This window comes from Rhinoderma darwinii, chromosome 3 (genome assembly GCF_050947455.1).
Source record: "Rhinoderma darwinii isolate aRhiDar2 chromosome 3, aRhiDar2.hap1, whole genome shotgun sequence".
Classification (NCBI taxonomy): domain Eukaryota; kingdom Metazoa; phylum Chordata; class Amphibia; order Anura; family Rhinodermatidae; genus Rhinoderma; species Rhinoderma darwinii.
In genome coordinates, this window is record NC_134689.1 from 211,922,522 (window position 1) to 211,942,399 (window position 19,878).

The window sequence follows — 19,878 nt, forward strand, 5'->3', positions numbered from 1 at the left end:
ATACAGCCATAATAAATATTACAAAATAGTATGCTCTGTATTACGAAATGCAAATATGATGTGGAAAGGTATTGATTAACATTATCCTTCCAGTATGGTACTAATAGATATCTCAAATATCATCATGTGAAAGAGGCCTTAACGATGGAAACAAAAGTTCGTATCTAAGTACGTTTCTTTAAAATTGTACTTTGTAAGCAAAGTTAACATCTAACATGTTTATTTTTAAGTTACAGTAACTAAGTTTCAATGTACAGTTTTAAATAAGTGTTAAAATACTGCAAAATATAAAAACGCCACATTTGGAATTTCATATAGATTAGTCTATTTGAAAATCCAAATTTGTTATTTTTATATCTTGCCATCATCTTTACATTTATCTTACTCATTTGCTGTTTGATTTAAACAATGTACTAAAATAATATCATTAAATTTGAGGTCTTCAGCAAGGACACATGCACAGCAGACTCAGCTTCTGCCCCTTAAATAATACTAATAAAAAAATATATATAAAAAACAAGATTCTGAGGAACTTCCCTAAACTTTTAGTATGTTTTTACAACTTCCGATTTTCCCTTTTTAATAATGAAACAATTGTTTTAAAACAAACCTTAACATTTACGCATTCCTTTGAAATGAAGGCCCATTAGAATCCCCTTACATTAATCCTCAACACTTTCCTTTCTTTCTAACTATCTTCATGCTTTACCAACATTGATTTATATTCCATTCTCATTTCCTTCTTACTCATAAACTTCTATGGGCTACAACATTTATAAACTAGGTCAATTCATTGACAGGTGGGCAGGTATCCAGATACATACAAGAGGCCTAAAACACTCCATTGCTATCTCTCACCAGTATTGTATGGTATGATACCCTGACAGTGTCAAAAGTACAGTGGATTCATACGTCCTCAGTAACATGATGTATTAAGACACGTTCCTGGAGCACTCCATTAAATTTACTACGTTCTACATTTCTACAGTCAGAAGTATAAATAGATTCAGTGAGTGTTTTTTTACAACACAGAACCTCATCGGTTATGTTCATCTTAATTACTGTCAGAATAGAAATCTAATAAATAAGGTTTAATAATAACATATTTGACTCATGTATGCTAACACATAAAAAAAACCCACCAAGGTTACATGAAGGCATCTATGACCAACCGGTTCGATATTGGTGGGACATGCAAAAATTGCTTGAACATTTAGTTGCGGTTACAAAAGAAGAACTTCAGTATCATAGGTTCACTTGATGTAATGGTTCAATCAGCCAATTAGGTTTTATTTTTTTTTCGTATTGTTCGCACCTATGTGACTCGTAACACAACTCATAACTGTAATTAGAAAAGGAGCAAATCCTTAAGACCCAGGCAACTGATTTCTTCGGTTCCTGCTTTTCCTGGTATTCATAAGAAGTTTTAACTTGCTATAATCTCCTTTGTGCTTGGGAATTTCTGGGACTGGGGTTTTTTTCTGCCTACTCTCTTTGCAGTATTGGTTAATTATCTGCATCTCGGAGTGGCTGAATGATCCAGTGAGCTCCTTGGGGTGAAACTGTAGTCCACTCAATGTGCTAGCCCAGATCCACTGAGATTTGTCAGTCATAAAAGTCACAAGCTCTGGGTCTAAGATTTTCAAATTGATTTTTGCTACCGTTTGTTTAAATGTGTTTTCAATTGCTATGCAGTGATACAATCCTTGGTCAGTGTCCTGAACAGACCGGATAAGGAGTCCTTGACCAGTAGAAATGATCCTTTCATTCAGCTTCACCTGTGAAAGAAACGTAAGTCAAGATATAAGAAAAAACATTTTGGTAACTTAAGCATATAAACAAACTGGGTATATACTTTTATAAAGTGAAGGTAAACATATAAGATACGCTCCATTTGGTTTTCCATTATTGCAATACTATGTTGACCTCGTGCATGTACTTGTTTCCGTCTTGATTAAAAGTTATTTAATATAAAGATAGAAAAAGGATTTGTTTCCAAAGGGTGATTCTGGGTCAATCTCTCAAATAATAACCCGAATGAGTATTTCCCGCTGAGTGATTCCTGTTGGTGAATACAGTAATGTGCTTATCGTTATTTTTTAGAGAATGCTTTAAAATTCTCTTAGTCTTACTATAATATTGGGCATTTTTTTTCTAAATTAATGTTTTTACTTTCTGATTATAAGACGATTAGCTAAAACATGAGATTACATGTAGGTACTTTTTACTCGGGTATAAACACTTCTATTACTTAAATTTATTTATCCTCAGATAATCGTAAAAAAAAATTAGACTTGACAGCCAGGCTCCCACTGTAACCTCTGATCGCGGCCTTAGACGCTGCATCTAGCAACCGCGACATCTAAGGAGCTTGACAGAGAGATGGGATGGGTTTCCATAGCAGCTGCGGGCCTGAGAGAGGCCTCCAGATCTGATTAACAGTTATCTAACTTTTAGGACATGAGGCATAACATTAGCCTAACACAAGTGACAATTATGTCAATAAAGTAGTGCTATATTGGTCCATGCAAGAAAACTTTGCAATGGATACAAAATTAAAATGTTGCAGTAACAGTTATTGTACAAGAAAACTGTATTCAATTATTGTTTTTTTAGTCCAATAGCATATGCTTTTCAAAAATGTATTAAAGGGAGTTTTAATAGAGCGGCAGCACGCATTTGTCAAACTCTTCCTCACCATAGTCGTGTGGGACTTGGTGCTCCCGAGAGACCTAGGGGTTGAGCCTCCAGTGATCTAACATTTATCATCTATCCTGTGGATATTTGAAAAATGTTTGTAGTGTTTCAGAATATGTTGGCGCTGTGTAACTAAAGATTATTTATTATTATTATTTCATGTGTGAAAATGCCTTTAAGAATTACTATTGTTCTTCAGACTCCCTAAAGCATTGTTTTCAAACGGTTTTACCATGAAAGAACAGCAGAACATTTTCTGTACTCCCAGGAAATGCCTACTTGTTCTTTTGGGGTAAGCAACTTATTTCATATATCTACATCTACATATCCCCATAAAAACGTTTATACATAGTGAGGTTTGTGACAGAATGAAAACCAAAACAGCTGTAATATCGAGACCACACATTAGTATGTTTATGTTTCTAAAAAAACAAATTAATAAATGTAACACCCAATAACACACTTTTGTTTCATAAGTTAATAATTTTACTTCATAATCAATTTTAAATAACACATAATACAACGCTATAAATTGGAAATGTGTGTACTGTATGTGGTAATGGAAAATACGATTGCAGTTCAATATAAGACTGCTGACATAAGTGTAAGGATTCTAGCATTAACCATACATGTGTCAGATTTTTATGCATTTCTGTCTACTTCATACAAGGGCTCTATTGTATGAAGTAAAGTACTAACATGATCCGCTTCATTATGGATTATATCTGATTCTGAAAAGTTCTTAATCTTAACATTCACTCCAAAGATCGCAACATACTTGGAAATATTTTTTGCTGTAAAATAAGCCCAAGCAACATTTGCTTCTTGGCAATGGCAAGAATCATTTCCAGACAATGATGCTGGTATTGTCTAGAAGCAAAGCACAGCTGTTGATCTGGGTCATCCTGTATAGGTTAACAGTTCCAAATTGTAAAGAGTTACTGACATACACATAAGAGGAACTACTTTTCTGGGAAGTGAAAAATTATAGGAGTTGAACAATTTCTAGGCTTGTTGAGTGCAGAGGTCCCATTCTCAACTAAAACAAAGCACTCATCACAAATAAAAAGCCTGAAAAAGTAGCTTTGAATCATGAAAATACAACTTTTGTTCCTGTGTGTATACATGTTAAATTCATGCATAAAAAAAAAGAATCTACCAATGAGATGTGATTTTGCAGATTTTACATGTTTGTGCTAAAAGGGTGTTCTGTTCTACAAAAAAAGAATAGAATATATATATATATATATATATATATATATATATATATATATATACATATATACACACACACACACACACACACACACACACACACACACACACACTGCCCACCAAAAGTTCCGGAACACCCTCATAACTTTTGAACGGCTCGAGGGTTGAAATTTGGTGGGATTTAATGGAGTCATAAAATCTACCAGTTAACGGCAAAAAAAACAAAACACCCCCACCCCCTTGGGGGTGGTGGGGTGGGCGGGGGCAGCAAAATCTTAAATGGCACGGGGTGGTTGAGTGAGGGCTCACTTGAAAGCTCTTTTCAATACAAAAACGATGCTGCAAACGATTTTGAGATAGGATATTTTTTCACTGAGATATTTAACATTAAATAATGCGTGTGGGCGCGTGTGTGTGCTTGGGAATGTCACATCAAGGTGACTTTAAATGACGTATTATTACAATCGGCCTCGGCGATAGAAAATGGACCTTGCCTACGATTGTAACGATTTCATGTGTACACATTTCGATAGTCGCTTTTTGTGCTCCACTCGAGACAGATGTATGAGGATTATCATGTACAGTGAGCAGAACATCTAAAGCTTTTTCATAATTACTAGCATGTTTGGGTCTTCCGGATCTTGGTGCATCTTTAATTGAATCGGTTATTTTGAAATGATGAACAGTTCTTTTAACAGTTGACAATGAAATTGGATCACGGATAGGATAAGTGGCATTGAATAAAGCCGCTACTTTTCGATAGGATCTTATTTTTTCTTCGCCATACCCTCTCATCGTCAATAAAGTGATAATTTCCGTTTTGGTCGAATGCATTTTGTCATATGACAATAGAAATGTACAAAAATGAAAATCCCTCTCCAAATTAGCGATCTCTGAAATTCACAAGCGATTACCGAAATGTGTACACGTGAAATCATGTTACAATCGTAGACAAAGTACATTTTGTATCGCCGAGGCCGATTGTAATAATATGTAATTTAAAGTCACCTTGATGTGAAATTCCCAAGCTCACACACACAGATGCGCCCACATGCGCCCACACACATTTAGGATTTTACCTGCGCGGTACATTTTGGGTAATGCTAACACCGGCGGTAGCCGATAATGAAGATGATAACTTTAACGTTAAATATCTCAGCGAAAAAAAATCCTATCTCAAAATCGTTTTTGTATTGAAAAGAGCTTTCAAATGAGCCCCCACTCGACCCCCGATTTAAGACTTTGCTGCCCGCGCTAACCCCACCGCCCCCAAGGGGGTGGGGGTGTTTTTTTGCCACTAACTGGTAGATTTTATGACCCCATTAAATCCCACCAAATTTCAACCCGAGCCGTTCAAAAGTTATAATGGCCATTATGGTCGTTGTGGAAATAAGATGTCTTATTATAGAGAAATGAAAGAAGCTTTCTGGAAGCACTGTCAGTAGCCACAGAAAAGAAAAGTGCCTGTGGAAAAAAACGTATCTCCACGAAAGTTTCTTCAAACTAAACTATTCCTTAGTAACGCAATTTAGTTAGTGCTAGACACTCTTATACAGAGTTCTATTTTCAAAGGCAAGCTTTGTTTCATAATAGACAGAATATATAATAAAACTAGCTTTTTGCGCACCAATTTTGCAACTTTTCTATCTTTATGCTGCCGCTGCCACTTAGAAAAATAAATAAATTGAGCGGGTCTTAGCATTAGAAGGCAGTATAACATTTATTTATTATAATTTACACCAGAAAACTGACTGGCGTAGATTTGATTTTCTGGTGACCGGATAGCGCAGCACTTCTAATTTAAGCAAATACTTTGCCTTTTGCCCCAGTTATTAGGTCAGAACTAAAACTCACCTCTTTCCTTCGGTCATTATCTTTCTGTAGCAGCCATTTGACAGAGGCCTGTGGAGATTTTGCAATGCATTCCAAAAAAGTTGTGTTATTTCTGACTCCATACTGAATAATCTCTTCAGTGTTCCTATACTCTGCAAAGAAAGATTAAAAAAAGGACCTGTAAACCATGCCAAAAACACAAATATTTCCAATACGGATAATATATTTGGCTACTTATATCTGAGCCAAATGAAATAGACGTAAATTTACTAAAGCCACATCATAGTTTTTATGCCACCTAGGCTTACAAAACCACTGGTTTTGAGTATATAAATCATCAATTATTGGTGAATCAAGTTTATACTGGAAAAAACTATAAATGAAACACCAGTTAATATTAAACTGTGATGAAAGTTAAAGGTACACTCTGTAAATTGGAAACATAATCCAGTGATTTAGAAATGCGGAACTACATATATTTTTATACATTATATCTTCTGAAAAAAGAAAATATCTTGTGGTCACTGGGAAGACTGTACTACTGTATTCAGTGTGTTCTCTGTAGTTGCTTTACAATGAAAAAAAACAACTATTCAGTTTGCATGTATAAATAAAATGAATAATTAAAAATGATGCTACTAATTTTATTGTTCCTAGACTAACCAGAAGTGTATATGGCCCTATTCTCACAACAGTGATTCTTGGCCGTGTGACGGACGTTTTTTGAAAGGCCGTCAAATGGCCGCATTAGGAACAATAGACCCCAAATGGGGCTATTCACACGGCCGATTTTTTGATGGCCCAGTAAAGAGGGCTGTCAAAAAATGTAACATGCCCTATTTTGGGCTGTTCCTTAGCAGTCTATGGGGCCATGTAAAACATGGCTGTCACTTGGATGTGATGCGAGTGACGGCCGTGCTTTCTGCCGCTCGCTCTCTTCTCCTCCTCACAGTACAAAGTGCAAGTGAGGTGGAGATTTTTTTTGCTCCCTGTAGGAGCGGAATCCCTAATCCGTGGCCACAGCATTGCCGAAGCTGTGGCCGGGGATTCCGCACCAGGAGAAGTCCCTGACTTCACTGTCCATATAGTGACAGTGACATAAGAGACTTCTCCTGAAGCGGAATCCCCGGTCAAAGCCGTGGCCGCTGATTCCGTTCCAGGAGAAGTCTCTGACGTCACAATATGGACAGTGACTTCTCTAACGGAATCACAGGCCGCTGTGGCCAGGGATTCCGCTTCAGGAGAAGTCCCTGACGTCACTGTCCATATATGGACAGTGACGTCAGGGACTTCTCCTGGAGCGGTCCCCTACAGTGGCGCTATCTACAGGAAGGGGGTGTGCAATCTACAAGGGTGCTATGTACAAGGGGGCTGTGTGGCACTACCTACAGGGGGGCTGTGTGGCACTACCTACAGTGGGGCTGTGTGACACTACCTACATGGGGCTGTGGCAGTATCTACAGAGGGCAGTGTGTGGCATTATCTACAGAGGGCAGTGTGTGGCATTATCTACAGAGGGCTGTGTGTGGCAGTATCTACCGGGGAGCTGTGGCAATATCTATAGGGTGGCTGTGACAGTAACTACAGAGGGCAGTGTGTGGCAGTATCTACAGGGGGGCTGTGGCAGTAGCTACAGAGGGCAGTGTGTGGCATTATCTACCGGGGAGCTGTGGCAATATATATAAGTTGGCTGTGGTAGTAGCTACAGAGGGCAGTGTATGGCATTATCTACAGAGGGAAGTGTGTGTCAAAAAAATTGGCAAATGAAATTCATCCGTTTTTAAAACGGACAGGGAAAAAACTGATGCAAAACGGGTCAAAATCGGCAGTTAAAAACGAAAACACGGCCCGAAACGTATGCAAAAAAACTGACCAAAACTGCCATTTTTATCGACTGACACTCTGACCCTTTCGTGTGAATAGAGCCTTATTTAGTGTCCCTATATAAAACTAGTCTCGTCAATGTATATTAAAAGATACATGTTAGGAAAGAAGCTGAGAACACAAGTGACATGTCAGCTCACATCTCAAATTAGAACACAGTTAAAAATAAACTTGTAATTACTAATCTTGCTGCTCTGGCATTGACAGGATAGACATTTTTGCCTGCTGAGATAAGACATTTACTGCATTGAAAGTATATGAACCATTCTATTGTGGGGTTTTTTATTTAAAAAAATAATATATGTTTTCTACTTCATGTCATTATTATTAATTTCCATAAAAAAAGAAGTAATGTTTTATTATTTTAGTAAGCAAACAATCTAATTATATATGCAAAATCCCTAAAACAAAGTCATTGTATGAGTTCTCACATAGTGTAAAAACAATCTGCTGTGAGACTAGCCGGAAAATCGGCACCAAAATCCATTAGTGTGTGTCACCTTTACTATAAAATTGGATTATTCTGTTAGCTATTTGAGAGATTTTCATTCTGCACCATAGCTCATTAGAGCGGCTATCATACGAATGGCTGGATATCTTGCTTAGCCACATTATATGTACCCAGGCTCTATTCTCATTCTAGTCTATTTATTTAGGAAGGATGATACATAGCATCAGATATTAAACAATTGTGAGATCTTAGAATTAAACAGGCTGTGCTATAGTTATCCTATCTAGGGCTCCTTACTTTCAATTTATTTTGTTTTTTTATTCTTAATTATTTACATTTAGAGGGAAAGGAAGTGCTGTTTTTAATATGGGTCGTATTTTAAGGAATGCGAAATAGGGACTGAATAATATCTTAATACAAATTGATGCTGCCTTATCAGTAAACTACAGATCGATTAACTATGTTTTAGCTTCTTTTATAATTCACCAGTGAGCTACATTGAACTTAGGGCCTCTTCACATCACCGTTCGCTTTCCGTTCCGGGGTTCCGTCGGAGGTTTCCATCTGGTGAACCCCGCAACGGAAAGTGAAACCACAGCTTCCGTTTCAGTCACCATTTATATCAATGGTGACGGAAACATCGCTAATGGTTTCCGTTCGTCACCATTCCGGCAGGCTTCCGTTTTAACGACGAAATCAATAGCGGAGTCGACTGCGCTATTGATTCCGTCGGAAAAACGGAAATCTGATGGAATAGTGACGAACGGAAACCATCGGCGATGTTTCCGTCACCATTGATATCAATGGTGACTGAAACGAAAGCTGTGGTTTCACTTTCCGTTGCAGGGTTCACCCGACAGAAACCTCTGACGGATCCCCGGAACGGAAAGCGAACGGTGATGTGAACATGCCCTTACATGGTTATGTAATCGTATATGGCGGCATGTGACATCATTGGCTGTCAGTTGGATTAGATTTTTGAATGCTATGATCACTTTTAGATCAAACATTTATTTTTTTGTTGCATTGCATGTATTATGGGTAAAAAAACATTTATGTAATTGGTTTTGATTTACAAATTATGTACAATTTAGCATCTACAGCTTACATATATTGTAAAACATTGCAAGCTGAGTGATGCCGTTCCCTATCAATCCGTCAGACAACTCCCTATCGGCTCGTCTCAAATCTCTCTACCTCCTCTCCTGAATGCTCATAAGCCCAATTTTGATTAAACCAAATTTGTTTTTTTTAATTAAAAAATTGATTCAATGGTGCCCATAGCCTCTTAGCTATGCTTATACTGTACTGTATTTAAACACTGCATAACTGGAAATCATCTTCATAGGACTATTACGGCTACTAGACAAAACACTATTGGCTCCATTCTTATAAGACAGGAAGTTTTTTTTCACATAAAAATAATACTTTTAAATCATTCTTTTAAAATTTGTATATATTAGATAAAGTTCATTACACATATACTGCAAGATAATTATACTGCAATTAATAGTTGTAATAAACAAAGCTGGATTGGCTGCATGGGCATAAAGCAGTCCAGTCTTTATTTGGCTTTTACATGTTGATATATTATGTTTTAACGACAAATAGAATAGTGAAAATAGTAAGAAAAACTCATAATTATAAAATATTCTCGTTTTAATAATAGCAATTCAGAAGACACTATAGGATACTAACCTACTAGATGCTCCTTTATTACTACAAAAATAAAAATAAAGATAGATGCTGTAAAATACCTTTCAGATTAAATCCACGGCACTGGGTAACTGGGTTTCCATGTTTTATATCTTGTCTCCTGCTTCTTCTATAAATCAGTAAAAGCACAAATTTAAACCAAAATATTATTTTTCAGAAAAACGCATGGAATTATATATAGAACGACATTAGCAGAAGGTTACATTTAGCCTTCATTAAACTATATCATTTCATACCATTGTATGGTATTTAAATTGTCTGAAAAGTACTTGGGTGTCTTCATAGTTTTAGAATAATGTCTGTTAACTGTCACAGTGATAACTCCTGTATATTATAAGCTGCTAACAAAACGCTCTTTATCAAATGAAAGACGTGGAAAATAGTACTCCTTGTGTCGGGCACTCTTGTGTGGATGGTTCAGTGAGTCCACAATCGGACTTTGATAAAAAAACAAACTATTTATTCAGTGAATATACTAAAATATATAAATTACAAGTGCTGCACTTATCAAAATCCGATTGTGGACTCACTGAACCATCCACACAAGAGCGCCCGACACAAGGAGTACTTTTTTCCACGTCTTCCATTTGAGAATTACCTGACCACGGTGGAATCTCCATTTCTGGAGCCATACATCGAGGGTCTGTTCCGGAGGCTTGCTTAGTGTGCAGATACCAGGGTGAATACACCTCATACGCAACTAAGTTGAGTTGTGCCGATGATCTTGCACAACTCTACCAGGTGAGTCAATCTAGATTCACTTTTATAGATTTTATTCGCAACCAAGTTCGTTATCACCTTAGAGGAACGCCATCTCTGTTTTTGTTCATCAAGAATGCTCTTTATGTTATCTTTAATATAAATTCACACCTTCTCCAATTTAGATAGGAATAAAGTAGAACCATATTGAACCTAAGCCATAAAATACAAATGCCTTACCTTTTCCCAGATGGGTAAAACTTAGAACATAAGTTTCCATCCCAGGCACAATAAGGGTCCCTGGCCAGGCAGCAGTCGGCGCATGCAGGACCATAAATGTGGCAACGGTGCAAAGATAGCTGAGTGACACCTTCTTCTGAGCTCACATACAATTGTTGCTGTAAAATAAAGACTTTAAATAAAACTATTATGCCCATGCTCAGAAAATAAAAATAAAGAATATAATAAATATCACAGAATAATACATAAAGCAAGACTAATTCAATTAGAAACATGTATTGAATTTTATTGTAAAAAAATTTATTCTGTTTTTTTTTGTTTCAAAATAGATTTTCATATTTAAAAGGGAATCTGTCAGCAGTATTGGCCCCTAAAAACTGCTGACAATGCTATATAGAGAACGGGGAGAGAAGCGTTACCATACCTGTGGTGACGGCCATCCAAGATATCCACGTTTAAATGTCCCCGGCGCCACGATCGCAAGTACCCCCTCTGCTCTGAGTGACAGTTCTAGCGGTCTCTTGATTAGACGCTAGAGCGGTCACTCAGAGCAGAGGGGAGGGAAAACATTCAAATGTGAGCATAAGACTCAAACAACCGCTTCCACCATACTGCCAAAGCAGGAAAACTGTAGTTTTTCATGGTGACAACCATCACTCGGATTGCGCTGTTGTTTTTTGCTGACCATCTAGTTGCTTTAAGGGGTTTGCGCAGGAAAAATAACATGGCTGCTTTATTCCAAACACAGTGCGACACCTGTTCACAGGTTTCCACAGCCCCATTCACGTAAACAGACATGAGCTGCAATACCACACACAACTAATGGATAGGCATGGCACGGTTTCTGGAAGAAAGCATCGATGATTTTCTAATCCTGCACAATTGTGTACCATATTACAGATTCAATAACGTACATTTTACAAATGAACTTTAAACAAAGTAATGTTTAAGCATGCTGTATAAGAAATAGTATTACAGTGTATTTACATCATGATAGTGGATAAGTTCTTTCTGAAGTAGCAGAAAAGGTGAATTTTTCTATGAATGTAAAAGGGTAACTAAACATTTAATAAAAATGATTGCTAAAACAAAGCGGGAGAAGAGCTCGGGTAAACGATGTGCGGCTTTGTTTCTTTACTCTTAAAGCCGAGCATGCGGAGTATGGCTCATAGACTTTCTATTGAGCCTGTACACCACTTGCCGAGAAAAGCCAATCAGAAACGAAGCAGCAAAGCACTTACCAGAGTGCTTCTGCCACTTTATTTTAGTTATTGATGGAGGTCTCAGTGCTTGGGCCCCAATCAATCAAAACTTCTGATATGTCACTATGACATATCAAAAGTTTTTTTAAAATCTTTAGTTACCCTTTAAAAGGGTCTTCCTCCATATGTATTGAAAGTACATTGATCAGGTGTGCCATTAATGTCCATCTTCTAGAAATAAGCATCTTTAGCTTTTTTCCAAAACAGAGCCACTCCAGACCCTGCACTGTCGGAATTGTAACGCCACTCCAATCACTTTATTAATTTATGAACGTGTTAATTGTTGAGTAGTCTGTTTTATAAACTCCTAGAACTCTGCTGCATATTATACGTCTAAGTATATATTATGATATTTATTCATATGAAATTGATGCATGTTCTGTGTGTAATCTTCTGAATTTTCAAATGAACACTTTTTCAGTTTGATGTGCTTTAGCACTTGACTTTACATAAATGAATAAGTATTCAAGCTCTGCAATTTCTGAATTTAGATGTAGTATAATATAATCAGAGTGAGAGGATGTGTGTTCAGTAACTAAGTACTGAATTGATTTTTAGTGTGCTATTACTAATGAATCTAATCTCTGGTTGCCCTGCGGAAATCTTTTTAAAGGGATTTTTTTTAGTTAGTAGAGACAAGGTTTTAAAATGTCACTTAAAGATGATCTAATAGTATATGTAATAGTCGGCACTCTGGTCACAATTTTGCTGGTGCTACGTGAATGGGACAGTGTCCTCAATTGTGTTTTTTATGGAAGATCACGGCACACATTTCGTAATTTAAATTAAATAGAACATTATCCATTAAGTATTTACGAGGTAAACGAGATTTCGTATCCGTTGCTGTAAATCTCACAGAAAAGAGTCAGAAGTATCAGGATTCTGAGTACACATGACGTCCAGGCTGGATGGTCATGTGTATTCATTATCAGGACACTGTAGTAATGTTAGGGTTTGTGTATGTAGCTGCACATAGTGATATAACTATATCGCTAGTGCAGTGTAAATGAATGGAGAGGAGTGCATGATGCCGATTGGTCAGCATCATACACTCCTCTGTACAACGCCCACTTGCTCGAAAGTAAAAATACGCCCACTTGGGCATTAAGAAAGCTCATTAGCATAAACCAAAATCGCTCCTAACGTTGTGAAAATAGATTGTTTTTTTAAATAAAAAGTACTACTGTCACCTACATTATAGCGCCGATCTCCTTATGTAGGAGATAGGGCACTTATAATGTGGTGACAGAGTCTCTTTAAGGCTGAAGAAAGAGCAGATGTAAGAAAAGACAGAAGAGACAGGAAGAGGTGGTAAAAGCTTGGATGTGTGGTTTGGAAGACAGGGTGGAATCGAAGCTTATCCACAGGCAGCGGACTTGGGGAAAGTGCGGAGTTGTTAACTGTGATAAGGGAGCGGAGTGAGATGGGGTTGGGGAAAGACAAAGAATTTAGTTTTTAGATAAATTTGTATGTCGTCAGCTTACTATCGGTAATGAAAGCTATGGGATTTTATGAGCTCTCCCAGGCAAAAGGTGTAGATGGAGTAAAGCAAGAGTCCCAGGACAGAGCCTTGAGGGACAACAACATAGAGAGGGTGAGACAAGGAGGTGGTAGACACTAAATGTTCGGTTGGTGAGGTATGAGGAATTCCAGGAGAGGGCCAAGTCCATGATACCAAGAGATAAGAGAATTTGTAACAGGAGGAATAAGGGAGTTGACTGCGGCCAAACGGGAACTTTCAAGTACATGTTTGTGTTTCTTTGTATCTATCGATCAAAACAAAAAGAGGGGATATGGACCATGTATGGATACAATAGACCCCAATTGTCACTAAGGAGGAGGTTTATCAACACTGGTGCAACGGAAAAGTTCAGTAGTTGCTCATGGTAATAAATCAGGTCTATGCTTTCATTTTCCAAATGGCCTATGAAAAATGAGAGATTAAATCTGATTGGTTGCTATTGGCAACTACTTAAATTTTCTCTTGCACCAGTTTTCAAACATTTCCTACAATGTGTTTTGCTCATATGTTAGTTAGTATTATCAATTCTGCTTTTATAGAATATTTGACAATACTGCGTGTGTACATAACATCATTTTCTTATAATCTGTAAACACCACAAGTTAATGCAAAATTACCTTTTTTGAAGAAATTTTCATTGATGTTATAGGAGCGTGACCCTAAACCAAAAAAACCGACTTTGTTAACACACACCAGTAACAATATACAATAATACAAGAATGGTTATAATTAGCTACCTTTTTTACATACAGTAATATAAAAAAAATTGGCGTCAGTAAAGCTATGGATCACGGAATTAAAACTATTTATAAAGACAGTTTTAGACAGTCTCCTGAATCGAACTTAACACCATTGGACAACTGAGGAGGGTTCATACGGCCATAACAGGGACTGTATCATGTGTGGTATTTGAAAGTGGATTCTTGAATAACGCGCTCAATTTATTGTGATTTACTCTAACTTTCCACTGTTGCTATGCCATTATCATCATCAAAAGCCCATTTAGAAAGTGTAAAAATTAAAATTTCCCTTTTGCTACTAATGATTGCAAATTGCAAACCTGTGGCTCCATTTAGTGTCATTGCACCAACTTTAGTATTATTCATTTACTAATATCATTACTTAATAAGTACATTTTCCGCTTTGCCCGTCCAGTGAATCACTTGGTATGTTTACGAGGAGAGTTGGCAGGTGGCCAATTGCTCTGCAGGCCTCTAACCTTCATTCACATGAGAGCTGCTACTGAGATCTTTACTGTGGTTACTGTCAGTGTTTTAAAAAAGTCAGCTCAACATTGCAAGTGGAAAAAAATGAGGATACAAACAGCAATCCGTTACGTCTAGTTACTTATAGATTACTTCCGGTAATTGTTAATACATAGCCTTGGGGAAAAAACATGACCTTCCTGAAAGCAGTAATACTGCCCTCTCTAAAGTTGAGTCACACAGTATCACTTCCTTCAACTTTTTTAGATTAGCATTATTATTATTACATTCTCCTCATAATTAAGAATCTCAAGATGGATGACCTAATGAAGTTCGCAATTTCTTAAAATAAGATAGATCTATTCTTGATGCAAGAAAATTTTATATAAATCAATTTAATCAAAATGTATTCTTGGAAATTGTTTTGAAATGTTGGCAACAATATAGTGAAGCGAAATCATCCCTTTCCTATAGTAGAAAAACAAGCAAACTTCTGTGTGTTTTAATGCTAGTTACTCGTGTACTTCAGTTGCCAGCTATATTTATCATGTCTGATGTGAAGTCACTGAAAGTGACTGTAAAGCTCTGTTGGATCTGGTCATTTCTAATAATGCAGATCTTGTTGGGAATGTCACTGTTCTTGAAAACCTCGGTAACAGTGATCACAATATAGTTACATTTTACCTATACTGTAAAAAACAAACACTGGCTGGGAGGACAAAAAAAAACGTAATTTTAAGAAAGCCAATTTCCCCAGGATGAGGGCTGCAATTCAGGACATAGACTGGGAACAACTAATATCAAATAATGGGACAAATGATAAATGGGAGATCTTAAAATCACTTTGCATAATTATAATGCAAAATGTATTCCTATAGGTAACAAGTATAAACGACTAAAATTAAACCCTTCATGGCTTACACCTTCTGTAAAAAGGGCAATACTTGACTAAAAAAAGGGCATTTAAAAAAATACAAATCTGAGGGTACAGCTGTAGTCTTTGTAAATTATAAAGAGCGTAATAAAATCTGTAAAAAGGTAATAAAATCAGCAAAAATACAAAATGAAAGGCAGGTGGCCAAGGATAGCAAAACAAATCTCAAAGAATTCTTCAAGTATATAAATGCAAAAAAACAGGATCTGAACAAATAGGACCCCTAAATAGTGGTAATGGAGAGTTGGTCACAGGGGATCAGGAGAAGGCAGAGGTACTAAATGGGTTCTTTAGCTCTGTATATACAAGAGAAGAAAGAGCAGCTGATGTAGCCGGTGCCAGTGCTGTTAATATATCAGTTGATATACTGAATTGGATGAATGTAGATATGGTCCAAGCGACGTTAAATAAAATAAATGTACACAAGGCCCCGGGACCAGATGGGTTACACCCTACAGTATTTAACCTCTTAACGCCGAAGGACGGATATATCCGTCCTCAGCAGCTGCTAGTTCGCGCAGGAGGACTGATATATCCGTCCTGTGATGGCGCGGGTACTGCCAGTGTACCCACGCGATCAGCGGCAGGCACATGGCTGTTATACACAGCCTGGCTCCTGACGCAACTTCCGGAATCGAAGCGCACTCCGATTCCGACAGTTGAACCCATTAAATGCCGCTGTCAATAGTGACAGCGACATCTAATGTGTTTGACAGAGGGAGGGAGCTCCCTCTGTCACCCCATCGGCGCCCCCGCAAAGAAATCGCAGGTCGTCGTCGGCCTAACAAAGACCCCCAGGTCTGCCTTCAGCAAATGCCTGTTAGGCGATGCCGGAGGCATGACCTAACAGATTGCCTGTCAGTTTTACACTGACAGGCAATAATGCTTTGGTATACTAAGTATACCAAAGCATTATACATGCGATCAGTAGGCAAACAGAATCAAAGGGTTGAATCCAGCGCTGTAGAGGGTAAAACGGAATCTTGTTCCAAGTTTATTGGTATAGAATTAAAAAGGTCCAAAGGTATGGAGTCCTGATGTGCAGGAAGGAATGTCAGTCCGGTCGTAGAGCCTACGCGTTTCAGACGTGTTAGACGTCCTTAATCATGGCTGATCAGTAGATCGCATAGTGAAGTCCCCTGGTGGGACTAAAAAAAATAAAAATGTAAATCAGTTAAATAAATTTTTTTTTTTTACTTTTATTTTGTAAAAGTGTCAAAACAAATAACACATGCACATATATGGTATCCCCGCGATCGTAACAACTTGAACAATAAAATGAACACATTAATTAAACCACCGGATGAACGGCGTCCAAAAAAAAACCGTAAAAAACAACGGCAAAATTCTCTCTTTTCTCTCATTCCCCCCATAAAAAATGTAATAAAAATGAATCTGTAAATCCTATGTACCCCAAAATAGTACTAATGAAAACTACACATTGGCCCACAAAAATCAAGCCCACATACGGCCACATTGACGGAAAAATAAAAAAATTACGTCTCTTGGAATGCGGCGATGCAAAAACAAGTAATATTTTTCTAAAAGGCTTTTTATTGTGCAAACGTAGGAAAACATATAAAACCTTTACATATTTGGTATCCCCGTAATCGTGCCGACCCATAGAATAAAGTTAACATGTTATTTACGCTGCATAGTAAATGGCGTAAATTTATAACGTGACAATCAATGTTGGAATAGCTGCTTATTTTCAATTCTCTCCTAAAATAAAGTTAATAAAAGTTAATCAATATGTTATAAGCATCTAAAAAAGTTACAATTACAAAATACAACTCGTCCCGCAAAAAACAAGCCCTTATATGGCTATGTCGACGGAATAAAAAAAAAAGTTACGACTCTTGGAATGCGACCGTGAAAAAACAAAAAATAATCCTTGGTCATTAACGTGCAAAATGGCCTGGTCATTAAGGGGTTAAAGAGTTTAGTTAAGTTATTTCTGTCCCCCTCTCCATAACATTTAGAGATTCTCTAGTGATAGTGCCAAGGGACTGGCGCAGGGCAAATATGGTGCCTATTTTCAAAATGGGCTCTAGTCTTCCCCAGGTAATTATAGACCAGTAAGCTTAACATCCATTGTGGGGAAAATGTTTGAGGGGCTATTGAGGGACTATATACAGGAGTATGTGATAAAAAAAATAGTATTACAAGTGACAGCCAGGACGGTTTTACTAAGGTCAGAAGTTGTCAGACCAACCGGATTTGTTTTTATAAAGAGGTGAGTAGAAGCCTAGACAAGATGGGCCGCTGTGGATATAGTGTTTTTGGACTTTGCAAAGGCATTTGACACTGTCTGTCATGCCCATGGCCATGGGCCATCAGGCTCACTCACCTCCTAATGCCCGCAGCCATGGATCTGTGAGCGCTGGCCCCCATCTCCTCCTCAGGAGACGCCAGCGCTCACTTCCGCTTCTCCCGGCCATGTCCCATAGGGTGCGCGTGGACGCTCATGCCCGCTCTTTAAGGGCCAGCGCGCGTGCACCTGAATTCATGTACAAAATTAGCCCATGAGCACCCTGGACTATAAGAGGGGCCAGCCCCATTCCTGAGCCTTGTTGTAGTTATCCTAGTCTGTCTATGCAAATGGTCTCCTAAGTGTTTTCCAGTTCAGTGTTTCCCGTTCCTGCTACTTGTAACCTGTATCCCGTGCTATCCTGGTCAAGTGCTGTGTTGAGCTTAAGTCGCGCTGCGCTGTGTACCACGAATGTCCTGCTACACCATGCCTGGCGCCTGCCTGCTGCCTAGTCCCAGCCGAGCCTGTCTTGCTACTGTCTGAGCTACCACAGGTACACTATATGAACTATAGACTGTGACCTGTGTCCTGCTGGCCGGCTTCCATAGCGCCAAGATTAAAAGAATTAAACCTATTTAGCCTTGGAAAAAGATGACTAAGGGGGGACATGATTAACTTAAATAAATATATTAATGGCACATACAAAAAATATGGTGAAATCCTGTTCCATGTAAAACACCCCTAAAAAAAACAAGGGGGCACTCCCTTAGTCTGTAGAAAGAAAGGGTCAATCTCCAGAGGCGACAAGCCTTCTTTACTATAAGAACTGTGAATCTGTGGAATAGCCTACCGCAGGAGCTGGTCACAGCAGTTACAGTGGATGGCTTTAAAAAAGGCTTAGATAATATTAGCTCCTATGTCAATGTGTAGAAATTTAGTTTCATCCCTTCCCTTTTTTCTTCCGTTGGTTAAACTTGATGGACGTGTGTCTTTTTTTCATCCGTACTATGTAAATTATAGCTAGAGAGTTCATCAAGCGTTACGTTATTTCACTGCTCATCCCAGCTAACCCATATACACATTACACCACAAGCTCTTTTATCTATTGTTTTACTTATAGTGCCAAATCTGTCAGATCAAAACTTTATGTAAACATGTTCACTTTTGGAAATTAGAAAATGTGCCAAACCTTAAAAACTTCCAGTTCTTCTAAGATGAGCTCTCCACTAGTTGAGCTGTTACCAGGAAGAACGACCACTTTCTGTACTGTCCCCTTGTCTAGAAAAAATATGAACAAAAAAATTTTACTATTAATTTTAAAAGATTAAATATCACATACATTATGTCAGTAAGGCTCAGTTCCCATTGTGTTCGAGCCTTCCGTTGGAGGTTTACCTCGGGAGAGTTTCCCGACGTACACTTCCGACGGAAGGCTGCGACGTATGCCACTGTATAGGCATAAAGTAGCATACATTGCCGTTAGACTCTTATGTTAAAAAAAAATGTAGACCACGCCATACATTTTTTTTTGTGGGATGCATCTGTATAGAAAAGCGTAGTCTACGCTTTCCTATACAGTAAAAAAAAACAAAACAGTATACCAAAGTATACCAGCCCAACAGATACCAAAAGGGCACTCTTGGCATCCCTCAGGTGAATGGAGCTCTAAGGATAAGTTTGCCATATGTGCAAGAAACTTTTCCGATGCATATGCCGAACGCAGGGCTCAGACGCATTGGGAATAATTCTGTTAAACGGCATCTACATCTTTTCAAAGGTTAAATAAATATATGCTTATGACATATAACTTTCAGGAGTATTCAACGAAATTATGTCTCTTACCTCTTGTTACATATAACATATTTATAAGGGTATGATCACGCGCAGTGAGCAAAAAAGTCTGAAAATACAGAGCTGTTTTCAGGCAAAAACAGCTCCTGATTTTCAGATGTTTTTTTAACAACTCGCG

The 19,878-nt window shown here is 37.9% G+C and overlaps 1 protein-coding gene across 1 annotated transcript in view; it reads right to left on the reverse strand.

Moving 5' to 3' along the window:
• Positions 1 to 1,072: 1,072 nt before the first annotated feature.
• Positions 1,073 to 19,878, reverse strand: part of SEMA3C (semaphorin 3C) — a 157,031-nt gene continuing 138,225 nt past the window's right edge. The window contains exons 13-18 of the mRNA XM_075857354.1: positions 19,099 to 19,187; positions 14,137 to 14,178; positions 10,736 to 10,893; positions 9,838 to 9,905; positions 5,767 to 5,897; positions 1,073 to 1,778 (exon numbers count right to left, since the gene is read on the reverse strand). Coding sequence (XP_075713469.1) covers positions 1,368 to 1,778; positions 5,767 to 5,897; positions 9,838 to 9,905; positions 10,736 to 10,893; positions 14,137 to 14,178; positions 19,099 to 19,187 — 899 coding nt within the window. The 3' untranslated portion in view covers positions 1,073 to 1,367. The remainder of the gene's footprint in view (positions 1,779 to 5,766; positions 5,898 to 9,837; positions 9,906 to 10,735; positions 10,894 to 14,136; positions 14,179 to 19,098; positions 19,188 to 19,878) is intronic.